Source organism: Chelmon rostratus, chromosome 21 (genome assembly GCF_017976325.1).
Source record: "Chelmon rostratus isolate fCheRos1 chromosome 21, fCheRos1.pri, whole genome shotgun sequence".
NCBI classification, from domain to species: Eukaryota; Metazoa; Chordata; class Actinopteri; order Chaetodontiformes; family Chaetodontidae; genus Chelmon; species Chelmon rostratus.
Genome location: NC_055678.1, coordinates 2,958,660 through 2,977,301, shown reverse-complemented (window position 1 = coordinate 2,977,301; position 18,642 = coordinate 2,958,660). Strand labels below are relative to the sequence as shown.

The window sequence follows — 18,642 nt, the reverse complement described above, 5'->3', positions numbered from 1 at the left end:
GAATAACAGCAGCTTTAATCCTTTTACAAGAACAGAACAACATAATGGAACAAATCAGATAAGAGCACATAAGCCAACAGTGTTAATAGTGCCAGTAATATTCTTTTAAGTCTAATGTGCGTTATGATATGAGCAGATTCTGGATATAAAACCCTCTGTTATTTAAACATTGAATCGTCTGTACATATGATGTGGTGTGCTCCATCTCTACACTCCCCTCGTCTGTTTAGCTTGTGACAAACACACATGCTGTTTTTTTTTTTTTTTCCAATCTGCCCCTGTTTGTTGCTGGTCTGCAGCTCATTCAGGATTGGTTATCGCTCCCCTTCCTCTCAGGGAGTCGGGGGAGTCTCGTCTCCTCTTCTGATGCAATAGAAACCCCTGCAGCAGTGCGCTGCTGTGCTCGTGTGTGTGTGAGGGTGTATATGTGTTTAAAAGTCCCCCACTGCTCCCCTTTGATGTATCATTGGTTTGCCAGCTCACTAAACGCACTCACAAGCATGGGTGATACTCCCCCAGCGGGAACACTTCATAGATTAGCAAACAGTTATGCTAGATGCAAGCACACACACACACACACACACATTTTCGTGCACGCGTGGACTCGCAGTGGTCATGGAAACTGTCATGCATATGTGTGTGTGCATATATCGAACACACATTTCAAGACTCCTCACGTTTGCTGCACATCCTCGAAGGCGACGTGCAGAGAGGATTGTCGTCTTGTCTGTGAGGTGAACGTGGACTCGAACATCAGCCCGCTGCAGCTGCTGCAGCTGCTACTGACTCTGTCAGAAACACAATGGAGCAGAGAGCTGCGTAATTCTGTCCTTTTCAGCGCTCACAGCCTCCCTTATACAAATATTAATGCTCCATTTTGTGCCTTGAGCTCTCGTCTGTCAGTCTGGAGTGGCCAAAGTAATCACAACCTATTGTCTTCTCTGTTCGCGTCTCTGTTGAATTTAGAGGAATGTACCACACAGTGGGCTCAGTCAGGGCGAGGGGATCCTATTGAAGCCGTCACCAGCTCCAGTTATTCATCAGCCATCTTCATTTCCGAGGGAATTATTGCGGAGCCTATTCCTTCTTGGGTTTCCCTTCCGCTTGTTAAAGTAACCATAGAGACAAAGCAGAGGAAATCGTTAATTAAAAGAAATATCATTCCTGCGTCCTCGCATCGTTTTATAAAACCATTCATAGCACCTCATTACCAGAGCAGAGCCAGGACAAGAGGCTCTGCTCAACCTGCGATGACACAGAGTTTATGAAAATTAAAAAAGGTGAGTGTGTCGGTCGTGGTTACATCTTCATGGACGAATTGACCGTTTTTCTACAAGTCACGACTTCAGAAATTTGAAAAAGACGAGAACCGCCGAGCTTGTAATTATTTTCTGATGCCATTATCTCGAGATCAGGAGTCAATTATTTCATTATCTCAAGATAACAAAGCTCGTTTTCTCGAGATGATCAGATAATTTATCAGGAGAAAGCCCCACACACAAACACACACACACACACAGTTTGTTTGCTGTAAGAATGTTTTCCCGGATTTGATGTGAGGGAGTTTACGTTATGGCTGATTACTGTGAAGGACAGACAGTGGTCGAATTAAAGCAGATGTGTTACCGTCCAGGAAGCTTCAACTAAAAGAATTCTCACTAGCAGAGAGGGACTGGAGGAGAAACTGCCCACACTGGTTGGTGTTTGATATGGTGTAACAGTACAGGAAGTTAAATTGAAGTACGGTGTGATGCGTTGCTCAAACATGCAGTAGTCAGATCTGTGCATGCTGGTGCTCCTGATCTCTGATAAACATTATGTATTAAGAGGAAACAACCTTTTGTTTTTTTTATTGATAACAAATTGATTATCTCGTTTTTTCAAGATACTGAAATAATTAACTTGTGATCTCGACATAATGCCGTTTAAGAAAATAATTGCAGACGCTGCTGTTGTGTACTCTTGTGTACTTTTTGGGTCAGGAAAATGTAAATAACGCTGGCACCGCAGTTATTGTGCGCATTTTATTATCTTTTACAGAGTTCTGAGATATTTGTGGAAACTGTGGTTAAGCCCGGAGCCTCTTGAGGGGGCGTTTCCCATGACAACAGTAGAATGACAGCTTGGAGATACTGTTGCTAGGCTACCATCTTCGTCATCTTCTATTCAAATATCTTGGTCTTTTTTCTTTTTCAACTAGTCCGCGTAGCTTTCTAAGCTGTCCGTCCCTGCATTAATGCACCATGTACTGTTATTCCACTTGGAAAGAGCAAGGTAGTTCGCCTAGCTTGCTTACTTAAGCGTAATGCTTTTTCAACACTTTCCAAGTTAGTAGCTCCTGCACACTCAGTGCTATGTTCCTCTAGCACTGTACTGTAGATAGAAGCAGGTCTGGCTGGTGTTACTTCACACTGATGGATAACAAGGTCAATGCACCACTGCAGGTTCAGTCAGACCCACATACACCATCCTGATACCGAAAATACTCACCAGAGCAACAAATCAGCTGATAATCGTCCTCCTGTATGAGGAACACGGCCTGAAAACTACACCGTTGAATTGAATTAAATTATATATTTCAAAATTAATTTTAAAGATACTTCAGTAAGAACCACAGACAGGAGACAGACCACCTACTGGTTTTGGTCTTTTGTTAGAATTTGGTGACAATAACACTGAATATCTGTTAAATTACAGCTGTAACATCATCACTTAGGAGCGCTTCTTCATTACACTGAATTACACTCTAAATTACATGTTTGTGGATCAAACAGTCGTACTAATTATTTTTGGTATCAGTCATTATCTGAATCGTTTTCACCTGAGAAGCTTCAGAACGATCAAACGCTGCATGAATCCTTTGATGAGAGGATGCTTTTTGATTTATTTTAGCATCATCACCGTTCAGTGAGTGAAAAGGTATTTTGCAGTTGCCGTAGTGATTCTGTATGCAACAACCTTTAACGAGATGGAGGGATAAAGAAGAGTGTCATCTGCAAACATCCATTAAAACACTTGTCCGTCTTTATAAGGACGCTTTTGAAAGCACTTGTTTCACGTCAGGGAGTCTGGAAGCTTTGCAAGGCGCTCATCTGTGTCTCAAGTGTCTCACGTACAGAATGTAACCAGGACTTCTTCTGTACCAGGAGGCGTCCCCAGACTACCCCCGCCATATTTGTCCCAGTGAGCTAGCTCAACTCTAACCCATTCAGACAAATGCTTTTGTTGCCCTCGTGCTGTTTGGCTGTTGATATGATGCTCGGTGGAAAATCGCTATTCCCCAATCTGACTCAGAGAATAGCGGGAGTGTTTTCCACCGCTAAAAGGCTTAGGAGTCCGACTGCTGCAGTGTTCCCCGACTGGCACTGTGCTGAGGCACGTGGCCAGAGTCACTTATTGACACTTCACTGCCATCTGCCAAGACTGCAAGGTTTGCTTAGCAGGCTGCACATTAATACGGCTGAACTTGGTGGAAAGCAATAACAGGATGAAAAGTTCCCACTAGCTTTTATGTGGAAGACAATTATCTTTCACTGTAGGAATTTACTCTGCAGACTTGGACGACTGCACGGCTCACAAGGTTGTTGTTTATTTTATAGAAGCATTCAAAATCCTGTCTGCAGATGTCAAGGTCAAACCCAGACTGTAGTCATTGCACGGAGAGTACAAAAGCTCTGCCTCCCTCGTTCAGCAGGGAATATCTGGGCAGGGAAGTGAACGAGAGGTTGCCTCCTCTCACTTAAAAACAAGTGCCCTTGAGCAAGGCAATTAACCCCCAGCTGCTCCCGCGGAGCTGCTCTGTGGGCTGCGGACCGTAGCGGGCTGCTCACATGTGTGCGCCTCCTTCACCTGCCTCTCCTCCTTCAGGCTGTTGGTTTAAAGACGTGCAGTTTGCGCCTCGTGTGCTGCAGGAGGTGCTTCGTAAATGGCAGTTCACGTGCTTTAACCAGCACAGTTTATCTGTTGAGTCTCAGTGGAAAGGAATGCCACGCTATGCAGCAGTAATGCCCATGAAATCTCAGAGTCGGGGGGGCACGTTACAGCTGCGAACAGCTGCCTCGTCAATCAAGACCCTGTGTATTAACTGGTGGGAAATGTGTTCTAACTCTCGGCATCAGTCTACCGTCAAAGATCGTGTTCACGTTGAAGCTTTAAAAGCACCAGAAGGAGCTGCAGATGAATATAAATACAAGCCTTTAAAGACTCCTGATATGACTGTGAAGGGGAGCAGCTAATGGAGCTAAAGAGTGACCTCTCCTCATGCTTAACAAGATGCTGGAAGTGGAGGTAGGGGTCAGCTGCACATAATGGAGGATGGTATTTCATCTAAATCTGCACCTCTTCAGATGTTATATTGTTGGATATTTTGCGTTACTTTCACAATAATGCTGTTGGTCACAACGTGTGGCGTCACCAGCATGTGGTTAAGGCTGCGAATGAGGCTCATTATCGGTGAGTTTTGTTGATTGCGCTTCACATTAACCCTTTGGTTTGGGGACATTGTCTTAACTTTCCTCTTTATTTTGGGCTCCCATAGAGTCTGTATGTGTAAAATGAATCAATTAAAAAAAAAAAACCTTTAAATTTGTTTTTCCTTTCTGCTGACGGCATTTAAGCTAATTTATAGAAAAGTGTTGAAGTGGTCGCCCCCTCATGCCGCAAACTGATTACAAAAACAATGAGGTTTTTGATCTTTTATATGCCACAAAGTTATTCACAGACAAAGACGCATCATGATGTTACTTATGTTTGACTCCAAAGAGGTCTAACTCTGATAAATCTCTCATGAAAAACCTACAAACAGAGTTTAATTAATAAAAAGTACACCAATCATAGATACACAATCTGTTGTATTTAACCATTATTTTATTCAACCAGTCATTTTCTGCTTCGAACACAATCAGTTGAGAACATGTTTATAAGCAGTGACCATAAAGCTGATGAAAAGATGATGAATATGTTTTCTGAGCTGTAAGGGAGGCCCCATTTATTAAGGGTTAATAATTGTTTTGTTTCTCAAATGTCAGAAAATCAGGACGAATCCCTGTCACAGTCTCTCTGAGCCTGAGGTGAGGAGATGTATCCAGTTCACCGGGTGATAAACACAGAGAAGTTTGATGAATTACTTTAACCATTAACCAACGATCAAATCTGTTGCGGCTATATTTTTTATTAATGGACTAATAAATCAGACCATAGTTGTGGTTATATTCAGAATTTATCACCACTCCTCATTTCAGACTCACCACCCCTCCACATAATGTGTCCATGCTCCAGTAGCTGATGTTAGAAGCTGCAGTTTCTCCCACAGTAATGGCGTTTAACGGATACGGTGAAGCCGTCATGTACCACCAGGTTCCTCTCAGACTCTCATCGAGCAGACTGGCCCGTTTTGTTGGCTGAAGGTTGAGATCCAGGCTGGATTTTACTGCATCCGCTGCTCGCTGGGTTTGAGGTGGGAAAGACCAGCTCACGTTCATTACACAAAACAAACGGCGTTGGCTTAAATCTTGTCGTTATTATTCTGTGATGATGAAACCAAAATGAAAGAAATGTGCAGCTCTTTTCAGGATTTTACATGTTGTACTTTGTAAGCGATCATGAAATAATGATGCTGCTGTGAAAACACCATCTGGGTTTGATGTCACAGCGTTGTGGTGGTTCAGTGAGATCTGGGACTCAAACGTGTTTACAAAAACCTGAAATCTAACGAACCAGCTCCGAGCTCTGCTGTAAAATGTGCAAAAAGACAGAACAGTGAAACACTGACAAATGGACTTAGGAAGGTTTTCTACATAAAAGCTCATTAATGGAAACTTGACAGTTTTATTCCTGAATGCATCGCAGTCAGACAGGAAGGCGGAACAAGTGAAATTATACACCTCATTTCATTGTCTTCTGTCAGTGATTCCAATTCAATTTCAGGCTGTAGAAAACCATGGAGAGTAGTTATTTTTTATTATTTTTTCAGATACTTGCATGACTTTCTTCCCTCATGAAATTCAAAGAATCCGTCATGCAGGGAAATAAAAATAGACATTTTCCTGACTGCATGGACTTAATACTTGACTGATGTTTTATGCACATTTTGTAGCAGCTGGTTCAGCTTTAGAGACCTTTGTGCTGTCTGTTATATGGAAGGATGACTGTGTGAGTGCACTTTGTACTGTTCCTACAGTCAGCAGCATGTTAGTTTGTGTGTAGGGTTGGATATCAGCTTCTAGACACTCTGCTTATTTTACAGCCTTTTACCTGTTGGAAGTATGTGTTTACTCTACAGATGTGATAAAGTATTCAGTTTATAGGTATTAAGGTCTCTTTTCAGTGGCAGTTAAAGCAGAAGAAGTAGTTGCATTTTACAAAGTTCAGTGAACGACCTCACCTTCATCCACAATTTTTATTTACAGTGTTGAATCACAAAATGCCTCCTCATTTCTTCTCACACGTTATTTACCATTTGGTGGGGCTCACTATAATAACAATATATCACAATATACAATAACAGCAGCCCAGTTTTATTGAAGGCAGCAGAGCGTGCAATGGGACAAACCATTGCCTGATTATACGCTGTCACGGTTTTTCCACTTTCAAATGGCCATTTATCTGCATTTTTCTCATTAGTTTATACTGAGTTTACCATTTACTGTTGCTCACCTGTCAAGATTTCCATTCCATCTAGACACATATGTAGCTAACAGGGAGCTATTCAGAGCTAGCTGGCTAATTAGAGCTAACTGCTAATGCTGCTTGAAAACTCCAGCTGATTGCTTAAAGTTTGTTCTGTCTGACTGCTGTCAAAAATAGAGACTTCTAAAACAACTTGAACGATACACACAGTACGTGATATGCTAACTTAGCGCTGCATTAGCATACATGAATGGTCGAGGCTAAAGTTGCAGGGAAACGTCAACCGTCTCTCCAGTTGATGACATTAAACATGTAGCAGCTTTGTTTTTGTTTAGCATTGTTAAACCGACATGGTCTCCTTACTCTTATAAAGAAAATATAAAGATCAGAATAGTTTCTTGTCAAATCGAAATTCATTTGGATTCTTACTGTATTTAAAAATACATTAGGACGAGGAAAACAAAGGTTAGGTTCATGTAGGACTGCAGCTAATGATTGTTTTCATTTTCCATTCATCAGCTGATTAGCAGCTCGTTTCATTTTACCAACAGACCAAAAAAAAACAAAGATTCTCAGTTTATTCTCATTAATGACGAGAAAAGCACCAGATCTTCATCTTGAGAACGATTGTTCTGTAATTACAATAGCTGCTCATCGACTAATAGAAGTTGTAAATGTGCGCTTTATTGATTGTTTTCAATCAATCTGTTTCACTTTAACAAGCCATGAAGCTTTGTGAGTCATGACTAGCTGATGTGTTTTAAACCCAAAAAGCAGCAGGACGCAGATTCCAACACATCATGTCTGATCAGCAGTAATTGTCACGATGCGTTCGTGGAACAATCACCTCATCACTGCGATGAACTGAAGACCGCAGCAGTAACAGTGATGTTATAACGGAGAGCTTTTCCTCTGATGCATCTCTCAGTATTCAGAAAGCACCTTTTCCTTCAGGACTTACTGATATTTTGTCTTTGATGCTACGTTTGTGCATTAGAAAACATTTTTCATCAGTCAAATAAAACACACGCTGAATGTTGTAGAGGGGAGAAAGATTCGGCCGTTAATCTGCTAAATGTAAATGTAAAAACTTTTATCCTTTAATCCTCTGTAAGGCCTGTTTTTATGGACGATTCTCCAGCAGTGAAAACAGTACTTGTCAGATTTCCAGCATCACGAAGAACTCTTCTCTTTGAATCTTTATTCGTTTTATTTCCACGTTCTCTTCAGCTTTATCAACCCTCTCAGACGTCGCCTCATTTTTCCGCCTCTCTTGAGGTTGAGTTATTGCTAAAATCAAATTCATTTACACTTCAGTCAAGAGAACGTTCCTCATATTCACGCCGTGTTCCATGAAATGTATGAATTCAATCACTGAACAAGTGTGATTGTGGCGATTCTTGTCAGCCATCTCCTGTAATGACTTATCACTGTAGCCCAAGTCGCTTAAATGTGACAGCTGCAGCGAGCGCCTTACGAATGAATGAGCCAGAGAGGGAGATCCTGTGGGAGGGTGTATCGACTGTCTCTGCGTTCGCCAAGCCGGCTTTCTTTGTTTTTACCTGAAGAAATGAGCCTCTGCAGCGAATCTGAGAGAAAATGGAAACTAGTGAGAGGAGAAAGTTGGAGAACGTTTCACTTCATCCATCTTTGAGTTCCTCTCCTCTGTTTATTCCCCTCCTCGTGTTTCATTCCTCCTGCGCGTATACGCTCTTTTCCTAACCTCTACCCGCTCTTCCTCTTCTTTTCTTCACGGTTCACTAAACACAAACTTTATAATTCCCCCGTTGCCGCGTTCTTTTCTCCTCACTTGCTCGGTTCTTGTGTGGTTGAAGGCAGAAGGTGTGCAGCGTCTGGCTGACAAGCGCACGCCGAGACCATAAATCTCCAAACATATGAGAGGCAGCACACATAATCTGTCAGGCTGTTCGCCGTGTTTGGAGATGTGTGTGGGTGCTTGTGTATGGTCTCAGCATTTTAAAGACTCTCAAAACATTATTAATGTAGAAGCAGCAACGCTCCGAGAGATAATTTGGTGCAACAGATTGTAAGAGTGTTTGCATGTGTGTGCGCGCGCGCCGCTTTTTATCCTTAATGTTATGTCTTCCGACACGATTAGTGTTTCCTACATGTTTGCGCACACATGCATGGCTGAGTGTCATGCCCGCGTGCTCTCAGCTTGTCGTAGCCTCCGGAAATCAAACGGCACCCATGAAACGCCCGTGAGGACTCAGCAAAGACCGCAGATGCAGAAGGCAATCGGAGCTGGCTTCACACAGCACTGTGGGAGCTCATTACTGTATTCTTTGGGCTGGAAAATGTCTGTCAGTGAGGATTCATTAAAAGCCAACCTGCTGCAGCAGCTCCTGGTCGTGCTGTAATGAGAGGTCCTTCACAATTTGGCCTCCCCAGTGGTTCAAATTGGACAGGTGAAATATCAGCGGTAATCTGAATTACGGGTAGAGGCTGCAGTGATGGAGTTTGGCTTTGTTGCTGTCATTAGCATAACAATGCTCATGTTTGCTCAGTTCTTTGCGGAGCGGTTGAAACTGGCTCTGGGCCAGAATCCTCTCCAGGAGCTGCAGAATAACATCCATTTATTTTATCTTTGCTCAGAAACATTTCACTCTGCTGCCCAGTTTTTATCAGCGTTTGCACACACTCTACTCTCCTCTTCTGAAAGTTAATTGAAGCGTTGTTGTTGTGCGTCATTATTAATGCAGGTGGACTGTGGCGTATTTAGGCTGTGATGTTGGCCGGAGTCGGTTTGTTTAACCTGGCTGCTGCTCTGTCTCAGACGCTCTAATTTTATCTTCAGGATTCAGCTTGGTTTTTGTTGAGCCTCTGCTGGTAGAGGAAGATGTAAAGGCTGCTTTGTCTGAGGTAACGTGTTCATTTGTCTGCGCCTGAGTGCTGAACGCTTTCATTTTCAGTAGCTGTTTTGTGTCTTTGCATTGATTTCCTGAGGCCATTTTGTTTCTCTTTTGTTAGCCTGTTCTACATTTTTTGGTGTCAACTCATTGATTACTGTACACAGATGTCTCAGCATCATCTGTTCTTTCTTTCTCTATTTCTGCACTCCACTTGTGTTTTTCTCTCCTAACTTCTTATCTCATGTCTTGCAGACTCGCACACCTCGGGTGACGCGACTCAGCCCAACACAACCGGCTCTTGCTGACCAGGCCAGCAGGGTATCCTTTGCGTCAGCTGAAAATCTGGAGACCATGTCAGAGCCTGATATCCCCATCGGCTTTAACCGGATGAACCGGCTTCGCCAGAGCCTGCCGCTAGCCCGCTCGTCCAGCCAGGCCAAGCTGCGGGCGCCAGGTCAGACCACTGTGTTTAAGAAAAACTGTGGCGTGTGGTCTTCGCTGAGATGCTGCATGGGTCCATCTGTCACATCAGCTACAGCAGAAGCAATACAAGCGTTAGCAAGCACAGTTTTCAGTTTGGTCTCCGACATTGAATGTAGCATGTGCACATGTGCGTGAGAAGTTACTGGGGATGTCAGTGTCAGTTCTGGTGAAATATTATCTGTGTTTATAGACCTTATTGTCCCATGTTTTTGTGTGAAAGTGACTAATGGGGACAGCAATTTTTGAAATTGGTCCAGTATTGAGCGAGGGCGCTGCAGCCGGCAGCGGTGAAACAGGCTGTGATGTGATGTGATGTGTGTTTGCAGCGTCAGTGTGAGTCCACTGCAGGTGCTGGTTTTTACCACTGACAGGCTCAGACTGGGGCTAACAGCTGTACTGGCAGCAGAAGACTAGCTTCCCTCCAATCAGCCGCAGAGCTGCTAGCATCCTCATCACCGTCGCCAGTTTAAGGAACACAGATATTTTTGCCTGTATTTCAGACGCTTGGGGTCCACATCTGTCTGTCTTTGGTTGTAGACAGATAACACTAACACTTCATTCTTGTTGGGAAGCTTGACAAGTGACAAGTTAACTTCAGTAATCTTCACTTCACCTGTCTCTCCTCTGCTCCACTATGTATGTCTGTACAACAATACAAGGCAAGCTAGCTAGGCTAGCCATTTAGCTTAGCACTTAGTGAGGCTGATTACTGAAACAAGACTTTACAGACATTACAGCGAAACAATTAACACACTGAATATCATATAATATCATATAAATACAGAGAGAATGGAGTTATTGTGCTACAGTATGTGCTATAATCTTAGCACAGAGGATGAGCGGAAACATTTCTAATTAGCAGTAACTTTGGTGATTGTCTGATGTTTCCTCTAGCGCCATCCTCAGGTCAGAATTTTAAAATTGTCCAATACTTTGGAAAATATACAAGGAAAACTAATGACATTCCCGTCAGCCTCAATTGTAATGTAGTACTAATGTTTAGTGCTAATTAGTAAATGTTAGCATGCTAATGTGCTAAATTAAAGTGGTGAATATTGGGCACCTCAGTAGGTCACCTGGTAGAGTGTGTAGCTTGTATCAGTAGCTGGTATTAGTCCTTACCGCTCTGTCACTGTTTAAATAAAGGATAAATATAATCTAAAAAGAAAAAGGACTGTGACTAATGTTGTCAATGTGAGCATGTTAGCTTGCTGACATTAGCATTTAGCTCAAGCAGCTCTGTGCTCACAGAGCTGCTAGCAGGGGTGTAGACCCTTTGACTTGTTAATTAATACAGCTAAAGCTAACCTGCAGAGCAGCCGCCTGACATGTCGTGTTTTACACATTTTACCTGTAAGGCTCGTACTTCAGTGTCTTTACTGTCGCCTAACTTGACGGCAGCAGAACAAGTGGCGGCATTGTTCGACACAGCTTCCTGTGTCGTCCTGATCTGTCCTCCTCCTTAATCACTCATCTCTATTTCCACTCACAGTTCAGCCATTGTGAGACAAGGCCACGTTTACAAAAGCTGCCATGTTGTTTTCCTGCGTTGCTCTGAGTACAATGACGCTGCAGAACAAAATGCTCAAGGATTCAACTGATAACATTCAGCGCTTGGAATTGGTCGCTCCTCAAGTGATGATTCAATTCATCCCCATTCAGGGGGCAGCTCCAGTTAATGCACCCTCACTTTCACTGTCCTGAGTCAGCCCTGATGACTGTGGATACCTTCAGTCCACATTGACCACATCGCTTTGATTGACACGTTGAGAACATTTTCCAGATGTGTCCATGCGTGTAAACAATCAATCTTGTTTTTGACAAGCAGTAACAAACAAGATGCATTAGTTGAGTTGACTGAAGGCATCGAGTGTTAGTGAACCTGATATAACCCGAGTGTCGAGTCAGTCGGCCCACTGCCTATAGGAGCGCTGAATATAAACAGAGCTGTCTAATGCTTCCAGGCGATCTTGCCAAGCTACCTGTCGTCTTTGATTAATTGCTTGGGCAAGAAGCAAAATCATCTCCTCCTTCAAAGTATCCATCGCGCAGATTAGGAGGAGGATGATGCATTTGCAGGAGTTAGAAAACGTGGGACAAAGTGCGTCCAGTGATGGATTGGACTTCTTGGCGGAGCATCTGTTAAGAATCTCTCATTTTCTAAAATATTTCACAAAGTACCTGCAGATTGTGAAGCTATATTCATGTACAATCCTGCAAGCAGTCATTTTATGACAGGTTGTCGCTGAATGCATCATGTAGCCATTCAGAAAGCTGAACATGGCTTTTCTAAATGGAAGGTTTTTGTTTTGATTTTTGATTAGGTGTTTAAACTGTTGTATAACACATCTATCACTGAGCTAATTTTTCCTTTCTACACTTCATGTTAATTGACGTAGAACTTTGACTTTGCTCATGTTGCTGTTGCAGCTTCCAGGTGGATGAAAATTATGTGTCCTTTCATGGGACTTTATTTGTTGAGGAGTGATGCACATCAAGGTTCAGAGGAGAGTTAGTGTTCTAAGGAAATATTTCTTTCATTTCATAAACTAATTAACTAATATAACGCACCTCTTTCAGGATACAAACCAGACGTGAAGCTCGAAAGAGCATCTTAAAAACCAACTTGACACTAAATTCACTATTTTGAGTCAGTAAATTTAATAAAAACAATTGATCCCAGTTTATACAGTTATTTATCTTTTTCAGAGAAAACCTGTGAAAAATCTTGTGCTCGATGTCTCTGAACTTCAGTCCAACGTTACAGTCTCCTGCTCTCACGCATCCCCTACAGGTCGATATAGATACCAGTAGTGAGTGAAACGTTGGCACCAAGTTTAGACATTAAAATGATGGTTATATATGTTGCTATGGTTCTGTGAATTCTCCAGGTGTGTTTAGCATTAATACGACGAAATGTGTTCATTAAGACGAGAGATTTGACAGATGTAAGCAGGTGAAAGTGTCAGCAGTTGTAGGGTAACTGCATAACTGCAGGGGCTGGTGAGTGTGCGTGTGCGTGTAAATCAGTTGATTCTTTTACTCTCAGCAGGCACAAAAACATCAGCATTTTGAGGTGAAAATTGTTCCTCCACTCTCTGTTTTCATCCCTGACTCTGAACTTCATCACCCCTCTTCAACCATTGTGGATCTCCCTCATTGCTCCTCCCCATCCATAAATGCAGGGATCTTGTTCCTCCAGCTTGGGGAGGAGACTCGCAGGGTGCACCTGACCCACGAGCTGACCAGCCTGGACACTCTGAGGGCCCTCATTGTGCACATGTTCCCCCAGAGGCTCACCATGGCCATGCTCAGGTACACCTGCATTACATCACAACGGGCTCCAAATGCAAGTATGTGTGTAAATGCACGTATGCACACAGGTTATTGAGCTGCCTACATGCCCACTGATTGGCCGAGATGTTTTCAGAACATCTGCTGCACAGTCAAAAGAAAATCAGGGCTGCCCCAAAGCTCCGGAACAAACTACCTCCAGATATCAGAGAAGCAGTTCGCTCAATATTAAATAAAACTAAAAGCTGATCTCTTCACTTTAACCTTTAACCAGCTCTGACTTCCTGATAGAGCAAGAGCCTGAAAATGTGTGCTTTACCGCACACTCCTGCTCTGCAGCACTTCTTTTAAAATGCTGGATTTTACTTGATTTTATGCATCCTGTGGACACTGCTTTTACCTAGAATTTATTAATTTAGTTTGTGTTTTTATGCATTGTCTCTATTTTTGTTTTCGTCTCCATCTTATTTTACATGTGTATCTGTTTTTATGTCCATTCGGTCTCTTCTATGTGAAATATTCACTTAATGCATGGGATTTCTATCTTGTAAAGCACTTTGAGCTGCAGCACCTGTATGAAAGGCGAACACAAAAGAAAGTTTATTATTATTGATATTATTACACTGCAGGATTTTTCAATCACAAGGTGAGCAGGCCGAGTGACACATTGCAATTTCATCCTCAGACACATGAATAAATACGTTTAGAAAACAGATGGAGAATGAAAGCAGGAGAGAGTGAAACAGATAGGAATCAATAAAGCCAAAGGAAGTGTGAAATAACTGCCCTCAGGCCTCAAGTGGACACGCATAAAATCTCAAAGCTTAAGAATCATGAAATGACAAGTTACAGTCAAACTGGAAATTGATTTTTCCACAGAGTCTGAGTGAGGAAATGTAAACTAACACCACAGCTGTTCACGTTCTTACATTCTTCAGAAGAGGATAAAAGCGTTTCTGGACATATTTGTGGAAACAGCGTCTTAGCTTGGAGCCTCTGAGTGGGCGAGTCCTGCAGTCCAGTGTGTTACTAACTGGAGCGTTTCATTGCCCTGAAGAGCCCACGAATGTTGACAACAGGTTTTTTTCTCCTTTTTCAACAAACCCGTTTAGTGTTAGTCTTCATGGGCGTAATCTGTCCTTTACAGCATTCAGTGTTGTGCTGTTAAGTTTGTATTCAACTATTCAACTCAGCTAGCGGGCTAGGCTAACCCGTGCTGTAATAAGATGATGTAGTTAGCCTAGCTTCCTAACGTTAGCATTGATTTCCCCTAGACTTCATGGTTGAATGAGGAGGGCCTACTTAGTGTTGTAATGAGGGGTCTATGGGGGGCTCAAACGATAGACGGGGTCAGCAGCGGCTAACAACGCTCATGCAGAGGCTGCTGTCGCTGCAGAAAACTGGATTAACTGTAGAGGTCTTCTTTTTCAAAGTCACCACGTTGATCAAATTAGTCAAAACAAACACAATCGACTTGTTATTAAACATGAATTTCAGTTTGACTTTAAAGCTCAAACTGACGTGAAGTTTGTTTACAGGACGCCAACTTTTCCTTCTTTCCAAAGAGTCAATATTCAGTCTTTGTCTTTGTGGTGTTAATTATAGATTATCTGTTTAATCTGCCCTGAAACCGCTCGGCAATAGATGCGATTCACACTGTTATTGTCAGCAGGACTCTGAACTCCAGACGCACTGAATATTACACTTCTGATGAGTTCAGAATCAGACTGCGTCCAGTTGATTCTCTCATTACAGCCGCCTCATGCAGTTAAAGATCTTCCAGCTCTCCTCGTGGTCTGTAAATGAATGTACATCACTGATTATTAGCGGGTAATAGGTGCTGAAATTGCCTTTGCATGGACTGTTTATCAGTGTTTTGATTTTTTGGTTTTTGTTTTGATGACTATTGATGTTCAGGTCTCCCAGCACGGCTCTGCTGATCAAAGATGAGACCCGTAACGTCTTCTACGAGCTGGAGGACCCGCGGGACGTTCAGGACCGCTGCGTAATTAAGATTTACTGCAAAGAGCCCATCTATGGCACCTACCCCGGACACCACAACCCACACCTGGCCAACGGAGACCTGCGGGTAAGTGCTTGTGTGCATGCATGTATTATGTGTTATCTTGTTCCACCATTGTTGTGTTGGTGCAGACGTTTTTCTGCATCTCTGAGTTCAATTTGAAGAACGTAGAAGAATTTTACTGATGTAGGAAAGTCCAGTCACAGATCGTAATGGGGAAAAAAAAGATGAGACATTATACAGTATTCCTTACTTTTCATCCGGATTAGTTTCGTGTTATTGTGGTGCCAAAATGTAAAGTGATGCCAAGAAAATGATCCTGCTTCAGTCACAGTCACCTTTTCCTTCATTACCAATTCATTCTGTGTGCAGCTGGCTTATGACTCATAGATTAGAGAGCGAGACAAACACTCGTCTCTTTCTGGTGGCGGCAGATAGCAGCCAACCAAATCATCCCACCAATAATACATTTTGTAATTCCCCTTGAAATTTGTTATTTGTTCACCCGCACGCCGGTATCCATCTCCCACCTAACACTGATATTATTGCTGCCTGTCTACAAACACTAGTTTGCATTACATAATGTGTCCAACAGAAGTTGGTCTCATCCACTCCGAGAGGGTAACAGTGAGTCATGTGACCTTACTCCAGCACTACTGCTCTTGGACCAGCGCCAGCCCTTCACATCATCGGTGCTGACTAGGCTGGATGCCGACTGACTGTAAAACAGCGTAAACACTGTTCAGAGATGATAGACTGAGGTCCAGTTCATCAGAGGACGGGGTCGCCGATGCAGAGTGGGATTGTTGTAGTAGAAGCATTGCGAATGGAAAATGGACTGCACTTACTGGTATAGTGCTTTTAACCTGAGAACCTGAACATTAAGCTTCACAATTACTCACCTGCACGCATGCACACACACACACACACACGCACAGAGAGTAATGGCGGTTTGAGGCTCAAAGAGGCTGCAGCCTGTAAAAGTTGTTATTTTATTTTTTGGATGAAGTGTTTGGGTCCATAACAATGTTCACAACAACAACAACAACAGTGTGATGATGATTTAGAGCTAAAACAGGCCATCAGTCAGCCATTTATCAGTATGTGCTGTGTTCATACTGCTGTCACGAGTCTGTTTGAAACTGAGCAAAAGCTGTGTTGTTTTTGCCTACTATTTGTTTATTTTAGCAGTTCTTCATTAAAATCGAGTGAAATATCGCGACCACACAGTAACTACCTGCTGCAGTAAACTACAAGACGCCGCTCGTTCATCCTGTTTCTACCTGTGAGCGATCATTTATGACACAGAAGCTTGAGTTGCAGTTTCGCCAAAAAATGCTCATAAAACTTCTTCCTGAGCTCTTTGTGTCACCGCAGAGGATCAATGCACACATCCGGTTCAGTAAAGTGCTGCTGTCACTCTCTGGACTTTCATTTCCTCAGGTGGGTCTGTGTGGTGCTGATGATGATGCAGGGTGACATCACAGGAACCGACCAATCAACTAGCAGCCTATCAGTATATTTAACGCTGTGTTAACTGGTGGTGGTGTGTAATCTCAGGTGTGATCCCCGACCTGAATTTGATTCACTTAAGTATTGTGACTTTTTCAATCTTTGATTCCTGAATCGTTTTTATATACGTACAAATAACTAGCGCTTAGTCTGTTAGCTTGATGCTAACACATAATAGCAGTTACCATTAATGCTAATGGAAATTAGCATCATGAGCGTGATAGTGGTAACAAATGATCTATTTTACTTCACATGCTTAATAAGACGACGTGTGCTCATACTTTCAGGTGTATATTTCAAGGCATTAGCTTGAGGGGAAGGAACGGCTAAATGTAGCCATTTATTTCAAAAAGTGCTTTATTTACAACTTTCATCTGCAGCATAGCAACGGTGCTGCTGACATGAGACTCAGAAAGACTGACGTGTGATGGTCATTGTTTTTTTTTAATATGACTAATGATATACAGTCTGTAGAAGTGTAATATTGAATTGCACTGCTTGAAGAATCTCCATACCTAAGAATCACAATTCATACAGAATCATCACCCAGGTATCATGAGTTAGGAGGTGCATCGAGTCAGCAGATAAACATATCGTCTGAGCACTATTAATGAACTGTTTGATCGCTGTGGATGCAGGAGGCAGCAAGAATGTGTTAAAATTTAGCTGTTAAATGAGTTTAAGAAGTGTTTTTTGATCCTCCTGCTTTATCTTTGTCCCCAGTACCTGTAACATCCCTCCTGCTCAGTAGCTGGGCTCTTATTGATGAGCCACAACAGGATTTATCTTAATTCATCAGTCGGCCGCAGGCAGAAAGAATGTGGCATCAGCCTGATTAGCATGATTACTAATGCTGTATGCATTAGGTTACAGCTGGAGCACAATAAACCTTTGCCAGTAGATAGACAGAGTGCCTGATGTCATTCAGTTTTGCAGTGTTAGTGTTTTCTGTACAAGACCTTGCATTTTGTTGGCGTCTAATTACAGTGTGATTATGGAAATGAGACAGCGGTAATTTAAAGTGCTAGAATGCCGCTTTTATGGAATAAAATAAATTAGAAACTAGATAAATTACATTACAGAAAAGCAGACATATGCGGCGCGCACACTGTGAAAAATGAATCTGCATGTTAAATAGTTGAGCTGATGCGAGCGTTGCCGACAGCAGGCCGTTTTTGACACATTTGTTGTTTTTGTTGCCGTCAATCAAACAGCCTTTTGTTTACACGCTGGTGTGTGTGTGTGTGCGTCTGCTTTCCTGCCTGCCGGTGTGTGCGATCCGCAGCTGCCTGCTAACGCTTTGGAGGTCAGCTGTTCGTCTCTCTCGCGGGGTCGGTCCTCGTCTTCAGATCGTGCAGCAGCTTTGAACTCTTCTAGCGTTTTACAGCCTAATCAAACCAGTGGGCTTACCTTGAGTTTTATGTGTGTGAGGTACATTACTGCTTCTGCCAGTACCAAGGTGAGTCACAAGGACGTGTGTGTGTGTGTGTGTTTGTGTGTGAGCTTATTGAACCCCGGCCAGCGCAGCCAAGATTATTCCCTGATTGCACACCACAAAGCATGACCAGGATTTCTGAAGTCCGTCCAAGCCGGGGACCGGAGGACAGAATATGGTTCAGGATGAGATTGATTGGCAGATTTTCCTCAGCGGGAGAAAGGCCAGTTTTGAACGGCGCCATGGGACGAACCTTTCAGGAGCGTACCTGCGATAGACATCTTGTGACTTCAGGGGGTCTTGGAGGTGGGATGAAAAGTCTGTATGTCTTCAGCACGGCTAAAGGATGCTGTCGATACGAGGCTGTTGCTAAGATACAAGATGGAAGATGATGG

At 42.8% G+C, this 18,642-nt stretch overlaps 1 protein-coding gene across 1 annotated transcript in view; it reads left to right on the top strand.

The window, feature by feature from the left end:
- LOC121625030 (SRC kinase signaling inhibitor 1-like) overlaps positions 1–18,642 on the top strand; it is a 52,205-nt gene that overhangs the window by 13,135 nt on the left and 20,428 nt on the right. The window contains exons 3-5 of the mRNA XM_041963044.1: positions 9,753–9,954; positions 13,169–13,298; positions 15,195–15,366. Coding sequence (XP_041818978.1) covers positions 9,753–9,954; positions 13,169–13,298; positions 15,195–15,366 — 504 coding nt within the window. The remainder of the gene's footprint in view (positions 1–9,752; positions 9,955–13,168; positions 13,299–15,194; positions 15,367–18,642) is intronic.